Source organism: Gobius niger, assembly GCF_951799975.1.
Source record: "Gobius niger genome assembly, chromosome: 22".
NCBI lineage: Eukaryota > Metazoa > Chordata > Actinopteri > Gobiiformes > Gobiidae > Gobius > Gobius niger.
The window spans coordinates 4,510,901-4,520,308 of NC_136873.1; the positions used below are offsets into that span (position 1 = coordinate 4,510,901).

Genomic DNA, 9,408 nt, shown 5'->3' on the forward strand with positions numbered 1-9,408 from the left:
CACCACCACATTCTACTGGGGGGGGGGGAGTCTGTGCGCTTCAGTGTTGTTTTCATCAACGAAGACGATAACGATATCTTTTCGTTGACGCCCCTTTTTTTAAACGACGATAACGTAACGATGACGAGCTAAAATGAGCATTTACAAGTTTATGTGGATGAGACGAGACAAAAATGGGAGAACGTTTTCCGTCAGATCGCGGAGTTGTAATAAAACAGACGAAAACGTGACAAAAACCTTTTTAATTTTCATCTGACTAAAACGTGACTAAAACGATCACATTTTGAAATGACTAAAATGTGACTAAACCTAAAAGCATTTTCGTCCAAAACACTAAGACTAAAACTAAAAGGGCTGCCAAAAACAACACTGGTGCTGGTTCCTGTCAGCTACGATGAAGCAGATGAGCTTTTTGTGAATCCTGGGCCAGTTGTTGAGGCTATTTCTGAACATCTCGACAACTTTATTGTAAATTAGGCAGTTTGTTTCCTTGACTTGGACATACAGCAAAGGATTATGTCGAAGATGTTGTTTTATGCGACTTTTGCTGCAATTTTCTGACGGTCGGGAGGCTTTGCATGTTGCTTGTCCGTCAGCGATAACAACACCTCGGTCATCGCTTAGATACCCACACTGCTGACTGACTTTGTTTTATCTACCGTGTCCTTTTAGAATCGTGGTAATGGTAAAACCGGTTCATCTCGACCTCCCTCGTCCGCTTTAACCCGGACGCCCTCCTTCTCTCAGGTGGTCCCGGTGTTCGTGCACGCGGCCCTGGAGCGCCTGATGCGAGGCGTGAAGACCCACGAGCTGAGGACCATGTGTCTGCAGGTGGTCATCGCCGCGCTGTGGTACTCCCCCCCGCTGCTGTTCCACACGCTGGACTCGGGCTCTCAGCCGCTCACCGCGCACTTCATCAACCAGTGGATCAACGACACAGAGTTCTTCCTCGGGTAAGGCTTGATCGTTAAAATGTCACTCTCATTCTCTCCTCTTTTTGCAGTCTTGCTCTTGTTCTGCTCGCTTGTCGATGTCGTGGATGTTTCCATGCTGAACAAGTCGGGACAGTCCAGACACATATCAGGCTTTTGAGACGGGCACTTTAGACGGGTCAAATTGTCCAAATTGTGGGAATGGTTTTGCCGCATTTCTTTAGTGTATTTTGGTGATTTTGGTCATATTTAAGTGATGATTATGATCATAAATAAATAGCCTAAGTGTAATTGTTCAGCTGATTGAGGCGAAAATGGGGGTTAAACGGGAATCGGTTCGACCTGGGGTTAAACGGGAATCGGTTCGACCTGGGGTTAAACGGGAATCTGTTCGACCTGGGGTTAAACGGGAATCGGTTTGACCTGGGGTTAAACGGGAATCGGTTCGACCTGGGGTTAAACGGGAATCGGTTCGACTCGGGGTTAAGGGGTTAAACGGGAATCGGTTCGACCTGGGGTTAAACGGGAATCGGTTTGACCTGGGGTTAAACGGGAATCGGTTCGACCTGGGGTTAAACGGGAATCGGTTCGATCCGGGGTTAAACAGGAATCGGTTCGATCCGGGGTTAAACGGGAATCGGTTCGATCCGGGGTTAAGGGGTTAAACCGGTTTGCCTGGGGGTTAAGGGGTTATGGCGAGACACGGCAGGTGAAAGTATTGATTTTTCACGCAGTGGTCGAAGTGGAGATTTGTATCTATTTTCCTCCCTTTAAATCTTAGTTTTCATGTCGGAGAATAAAAATGACAAAACTCACCCGCATGATGTTTATTTTATGATGCGTAGAAAGGCCGTCTTTCCCGCGGGTTTTCATTCATAAATATTGACAGATTTTACATCCACGTGTCCTGCTAAGGGGCCCCGTGATGACGCTTTCACCCAAATATGGTGTTTTTCCTCCTACGAGACGAGACGCTGGAGCGGAAAAGTCGGAGAACGGGCCGAGCATGCGCACTCGCTACAAAACTTCAGGGCTGGTTTTCTCTGAATGAGAGAAGCCGCACTCGGGCAGAGCCTGAGCCCTTATAGAAGCTCCCACAGACTCAGAACTTTACAGACTGAGACCTAACAATATTTTGAAGGTTTTTGCAGAGGGATTTTTTAATATCTAATTCCCAGCCTGATTTATTCAGCTTTGAAACCAAAAAAACAGGCGGAATTTGAGTTTTTACTGATTTTTTCACTGATGATTAGTTGATTGAAAAACTAAACAAAATATCCAAAATCCCCTCTGAAAAAATCTTAGTTACTAATATGTCAATAAAATAAAACCATAACATTTAATCGGCTCAATTCATTATTTTGATTTCCCAAAATATAGGCAACTTTGGCCATTTTAATGCTCAAAATGCCTTATTTTTATGTGAAAACATAAAATGACAGAAAAAATGCAACACATTTTTTTCTCATATTTATATCTGTGATGTTCAGCAAAAGTTTCACATTGACATCTCTACATTTATTTATTTTCCCTATTCACCTGCTGTGTCTCGCCTTAAACGGGAATCGGTTCGACCCGGGGTTAAGGGGTTAAACCGTTTTGCCTGGGGGTTAAGGGGTTCCGATTCCCGTTTAACTCCTTAACCCCCAGGCAAACCAGTTTAACCCCTTAACCCCGGCTGGAACCGATTCCCATTCAACCCCTTAACCCCGGATCAAACCGATTCCCGTTTAACCCCTTAAACCCCGTAATTAAATAAAAGCAAAAACGAGCACTCAATATGTAAAGCCCCATCTACATAAAGCAACCGTTCTGATTTTTAAGTTTATCGCTCACATTTTATCTACAACGGGCCGTAGTCGATCTGTTCTCTCCCGGAGCTAGCTGCGCGCAGACATAATTATTTCTTTGCTTAGCAGCAAGCAGCTAGCTCGCATTGACCCCGTGAAAGCAAATATTATGCACTAATACCATCAATAAAGCCCTTAACTACATAGAGCAGCCTTTATGATGATCACACACTGAGCTGGGCTTGACACATTTGTGGTTAAATGCACACTTTTTATCAAAGATGAGCTGTAGGTGATTTTAACAAGCTAACCGGGCTAACCTAGCATGTAGCCACTTACCACCAATGTCCCTTCAACCGTATGGGCTGGATATGAGCTTAAATACTGGGGAGATCCTGCGTAGACCATGGGGGTATAGTTAAGGATCCATAGAACATGGCAGGAGCAAAGAAGGAGACGAGCTAGGAGACAATCGGATATGTTGTTTGAGACGAAATATAAGCTTTGTTGACGTGACGTGGTAGCCTAAATTGTCAACAGGGCTGACCATCCTTCCCTTGTCTGTCCAGGCTGCACGACCGTAAGCTGTGCATCCTGGGCCTGTGCGTGCTGATGGAGCTGCCCACCAGGCCGTCCGCACTGGAGGCAGTGGTGGCCCAGATCCTGCCCTCCATCCTGCTGCTGTTCCTGGGGTTAAAGCACCTATACGCCTCCCGGGTCCTCCACAAACCGGAGCTGCTGCCCCGAGGGAACGTCCAGGACGAGGACCACAACGGTGAGGCCCTGCACACCTCCGCTCGAGGCATCACAGGCAACGCGTCTTTATCACCGTCTTACATGTCCCGCTTTGGGGCTAGCACAAGGTTAGCGCCCCATTTGGATGAAATCAGCAGCTCTCGCCCATTGAAATGAATGGGCAGATATCGTCAGATCTATGGAAGTCTGTTGCTTCAGATAGTTCGGAGAGAAGACGGTTAAAGTTTTTAACCCCTTAACTCCCACCTGAACCGAGCGCATTTTCTCCAGTTTGGCTTTACCCCAGTCCAAAAGCTTCTGGAAAAAAGCTGTGAAAATAGCGACAAAACTGAGACGAAGACAATAATGGAAATGTGACAAAAAAGTGAGAAAACTTTGACAAAAAGTGACGAAAAATTGATGAAAAACAGGCAAAAATGTGATTTTAAAAAATGACAAAAATTCAACAAAAATGTGACAAAAATTCTACAAAAAAATGACAAAAAATCAACAAAAAAATGACAAAAATTCAACAAAAATTCAACCAAAAAATGACAAAAATTCAACAAAAAAATGACAAAAAATCAACAAAAATTCAACAAAAAAATGACAAAAATTCTACAAAAAAATGACAAAAAATCAACAAAAAAATGACAATAAAGCAACAAAAATGGGCCAAACCTCAACAAAAAAATACAAAAATTTTACTAAAATTCTACAAAAAATGACCAAAATTCAACAAAAATTCAGCCAAAAAATGACCAAAATTCTACAAAAAAATGACAAAAATTCAACAAAAATGTGACAAAAACTCAAGAAAAAAAATACAAAAACTCAACAAAAATGTGACCAGATGAAAAAAAGAAACACATTAAAAAAATAAAATAAAAAAGTGACACAACACAGCAACAACGCAACGAAAAAGATCAGTTTTGTGGGTCTTAGCTTTCAAATGAGGTGTTACACAGGCCTACATAATAGCCAAAGAGGACAGAAGGCATTTGGTCTCGGCGGGTGGTAAGAAGTTTAACTGTAAAAACATGTCAACAAGCATTTGTTCCGTAGGTTCTTCAGAGGGAGCTCTTTTTAAAGACAAATATCAGCAGAATCCAACAGAAAAAACGTATATGTCTCAATCTCATATGGTTCCGAAATTATAAACTCGCCGTAGCTTCTCTAAATTAAACAACCGGATATTTAGTCTCATCTGTTTTAGGTCAATATTGCATTTTCTAACCAACAAAGTGTAAGCTGGTGATAAAGACGTGTTAAGTATATAAGAGGTCTGTCTTTTCTTCGGTAATGAATCAGCTATCAGTTCTGACTTGTGGCTCCTCGTTGCTCTTGTGCAGAGGAGATTCCCAGTGACGAGGACGAGGTCACGGAGGCGCCGCAGCCGGCGTGTCCTCACAGCGGAGGGCAGACGGAGGACACGGAGGACGACGAGGTATGGACAGCACCTTTCCACTGCATTCAAATAATGCTATGTGTAAATGTGGAACCTTCTGACAAATAGGAGAAAAATGGAATGAAAGATCAATTTGCTGTGTGCATTTTCTCCAGCTCGGCATTACCCTCATCGAAAGGTTCTTGATTGCAGAGCTCACAGTCTGATTTTGAGTCTATCACTTAGTCTAATCTAAAGTAAGATACAACGGCTAATACATACCATTGGAACAAGCAGGAATCCCACTTGAAATCAGACTTTCTTTCTTGAAATGATACAAAATAATCTGGATTAACCTCTTCACTCCCGCCTTAACTGAGCACATTTTCTCCAGTTCAGTTTTCTAAATCTCACAACTTCTCGACTGGAGCTCACAGCCTATGTGTAACGCCTCATTTGAAAGCTAAGACGTACAAAAGTGATCTAAGACTTTTTCAAGACTTTTTGTCGCCCATTTTGTTGTGCTTTTGTCGCCTGCTTTGTCTTGATTTTTTGTTGCTTTTCTGTTGTGTTTTTGTTGCCCGTTTTGCTGCTCATTTACATCTGGTTTTTGTCAGTGTTTTGTAGATTTGGGTTAGGTCAAACTGGAGAAAATGTTCTCGGTTCAGTCGGGGGTTAAGAAAAAAGGTGCTTGTTCCATTTGGAATATGAGGTTTAATCTGATCCAAGACCAGACCAAATCTACTCAAACTTTAGATTTAACCTCTCAATCTAAGGAGATTTATGTCTTTTCTTCCTGAAGATCATTATTGTTTTTCCAGTGTTTGTTTCTTTGATTGTATAAACCTTTAAATGCAGTGCGTTACCAAATAAATGACTTCATTTACTATCATTATTTTATAATGTATCAAATTTGATCAACACATTTTCAACACTGTTTTATTCTGAAGTATTTTGTGAAATATCAAGAACTTTTACTTTGCATCAATCCTCTAAACATTCCTTATGAAGTATCAGGAACTATTTGAAAGTTTCAGTGAAAAACACACACACAGAGCCGGCAGCCACGTTAGACGTCTCAGTTGTTTAACTCAGTGGCATGAGTTGCTGACATCTGCATTACAAGGGGATGCACCGATCCGATACTGGTATCGGATATCGGAGCCGACACTGGGATAAAATACAATGCTGGGTATCCGGTACCGGTTTTGGCTCTCAGCGCCTTAAAAACACAACTTTTACCACCTACATCTAAGTGAATATAAGCATGTGGTATGTCATTGTGAAGCTAAGAACCTGAGTTACTTTTAACCTTCACAAATGTGTGTTTGGTCACTGCGCAATATTCTGCTGTTAGCAATAGCATGCTAAAGCTAGCGGGTGCATGCTAGTGCTAATGCGAAAACTAAAGGCTGAGTCAGAAACTATGATAGATACTATATAAGTCAAATCGGTCACGGCTGAAGCCGAGTATTTGTATTTTAGTTTAAGAAATAACTGATCTAACATATTTGTAATGATCAGATCACTTCATGTGAGTTGTTTATATTAATGTAACTTAAAGGGACTATACAGAGTTTAAAAATGTTAAAACTAAGTATTTTCCTCTCCCTACATGTTCCAGCAATGTCCTAATGTGTAGATTGAGCTCAGACCTGTTCACCACAACTGCCATTAAAATCCTGCAGAAAGTTGTTATTTTCGGTCCAAAGTGCCGTCATGCACAAGCTTAATATAGAAGCTGCAGTTACGCGTAAGGCCTGAGGTGGCAGTAGTGAGTATAAAATGGCTAACTTGTTGCATCTAGCCCCTTTAACCTCTTAACTCCCGCCTGAACCGAGAGCATTTTCTCCAGTTCAGCTTTACCCAAATCCTGTAACACTAGTGTAACGCCTCATTTGAAAGCGAAGACCTACATTCCATTTTTTTGTCACTTTTTTGTCACTTTTTTATCATTTCTTTATCATTTTTTCGTCAAATTTTTCTCGTTTTTTTGTCATTTTTTTGTTATTTTTTTGTCCATTTTTTATTTTTTTGTCAATTTTTTGTTATTTTTTTGTCACTTTTTTTGTCCATTTTTTGTCACTTTTTTGTCATTTTTTTTGCCACTTTTTCATCCATTTTTTGTCACTTTTCTCACATTTTCATCCTTGTTTTCGTCTCAGTTTTGTTGCTATTTTCACACCTTTTTTCCAGAAGCGTTTCGACTGGGGTAAAGCTGGAGAAAATGTGCTCGGTTCAGGTGGGAGTTGAGGAGTTAGTTAGAAGTTGGTCATTTTATACTCACTACTGCCACCTCAGGCCTTACGCGTAACTGCAGTCTCTATATTAAGCTTATGCAGATTCTCAAACCCCAGTATCGGTATCGGTCGTAAAAAAGCTGGATCGGTGCATCTCTAGTTACAAGTATCTGATTGTTTACGGTTTATGAGAAAATAAATCTCACAGGACTCAGAAATCCATGTACAACATTATGGGTTAAAAATGTCAACTCGACTAAATGTGCTTTCCCTGCTCCCGCTGTAGGAGGACGACTTCTGGGAGGAGGACTGTCTGGAGGGAACGCCGCTGGAGGAATACTCCACCCCTCTGGACTATGACAACGGAGAGGACGAGTACCTGTTCTTCACCAACGCCCTGCTCAGTGAGAACCCCCCATATGGACACTGTATTTGAGAGCGCTCAGACCTGTTCACCACAACTGCCTCTAAAATCCTGCACTGTCTCTCAAAACGGTGTTACTTCGGGTCATGCATGAGCTTAATATAGAACCTGCAGTTACACTTATGACCTGAGGTGGCAGTAGTGAGTATAAAATGGCTAACTTGCATCTCGCCCCTTCAAGTCAATTTTAAACTTCACTCAAGGTTGCTTTGATCCCGGCTGGAGGAGGTTAGCATGTTATAAACTTTGGGCTAAAAACAAACAAAAGAAGAAATACAGTTGCAGTGCATTATGGGTAGTATTCAGTGCTGTGGAGTGGCACCACTTGGCGGCGCTGTGATGACGTGGATTCCGTCCAAAGTGGTTGAGATGCCGAGAGGATCCTCGCGAATGAGAAACAGCCAAAGTCTTCTGTGTGACCCAACGCTCCCCGCAACATTTGACCCAACGCTCGCCAGTCGGCCATTTTAGACGTTTTCACCTTAAAGCAGTACTAAGTAACGTGTTTACCATAATAAATCCTTCCCGTAGTCTCTGTGGGGGTGATACAAGTGTTAATGGGATGATTGGAGGGTCTTTCATCTCCCCCTGGTGTCTCTGGCCAGAAAACCATGTTTGCAACTTGACTGCCACCGGTCCGGAGAAAGCAATACACACTAATGGAATCACGAAGAAGAAGCTAACATGCTAACGGGCAAAGCTAACTGCGGGTTGACGTCACTTTAAACAGTATTTACAGCCAAGTTTGAGTGAAAAAAAACATTTCCATTGTATAATTGGATGCACAGTAACCCTCTCTCTCTTCGCCTTTCCTGTCAGCGTAGTATTTACTCTCCGAGACAATTAATAAGTTAAAAAATCGTAACTTGCTACGACACCTGCAGTTGCGCATATGGCCTCTAGGGGGAAGAGTTACTTAGTACTGCTTTAAACCAAAAAAACACACAGCATTTAGTCGATGATTAAGAGTTCTTTGGATTGTGACGATTCATCCAGAAAAGTATCTGGTGCATGACACTTGTTGTAGAAGTGGTCGTAGTTGTAGTATCATTTATTATTCTCTCTGTTCTCGTTGTTTTGCAGGAGTACAGAACTCCGACACAAACTGGTACCAGCGGCTCACAGCGCCCCTCAGTGACGACCAGAAGAAGCAGCTGCAGGAGATCTACAGCATCGCACAGCAGAGGAAGGCCAACAAGAGTCAATGGTACGACTGCTTTGTTTTTTTGTTTTTTTAAGGAGTACAATGCACATAAAACAGATGTGAATATTACATAATAGGGTTAGGGTTAGGGTTCTTACCTTAGCTTTGACGAGTTCTTTAGGACCTGTCTGATCTTCCCCCGTGCCTTCAGTCACGTAAACACAGCGCAGACGGCGTTAGCATTTAGCCTCTCCCTCTCTCCTCTATAGCTCCAAAACAGGTCAAGATAGAAGCTACCAAGCTCTTCCACGTTTTCCCTATTTAAATATGGTTACGTGAAGTGTTCCACTACAAAGTATAATTACACAAAATTAAACAATGTGGATTTTCTAAGCGGATAAAAGGGGGGACTATATTGTAAGGCGTAATAATACCAGGAGTAATTTGGCATCCGCACAGTAAAGTGAAGATTACTGCGCGGATTTTTATTTGTTTCCATCGCACTCGGTTCAAAAGGACAATCACAAGATGGCCGCCACTCGTTCCAATGTGATACCACGGCGATGTCTGATGTGGATCTTTAACGAAAGCTCCTGGACCCTCTGTCTTTAATAACATCCACACCGCAAAAAGTGAATATCAAGCATTGGCTTAAATGACTTGAATTGAGGAAATGTTTCTTGTTTTGAGCGGTTTTCACTCATTTAGACACTTTTCCTGATCGGACCAAGTTTGCTTTGCTTGTTTGAGGACATT

General features: G+C 42.1%; 1 protein-coding gene across 1 annotated transcript in view; it reads left to right on the plus strand.

The window, feature by feature from the left end:
• Positions 1 to 8,746, plus strand: part of ipo8 (importin 8) — a gene marked incomplete at its 3' end in the record, with an annotated part of 47,015 nt that extends 38,269 nt beyond the window's left edge. The window contains exons 21-25 of the mRNA XM_079581166.1: positions 748 to 953; positions 3,292 to 3,497; positions 4,810 to 4,904; positions 7,371 to 7,488; positions 8,592 to 8,746. Of these exons, the coding sequence (XP_079437292.1) occupies positions 748 to 953; positions 3,292 to 3,497; positions 4,810 to 4,904; positions 7,371 to 7,488; positions 8,592 to 8,746 (780 nt within the window). The remainder of the gene's footprint in view (positions 1 to 747; positions 954 to 3,291; positions 3,498 to 4,809; positions 4,905 to 7,370; positions 7,489 to 8,591) is intronic.
• Between the last annotated feature and the right edge of the window lie 662 nt (positions 8,747 to 9,408).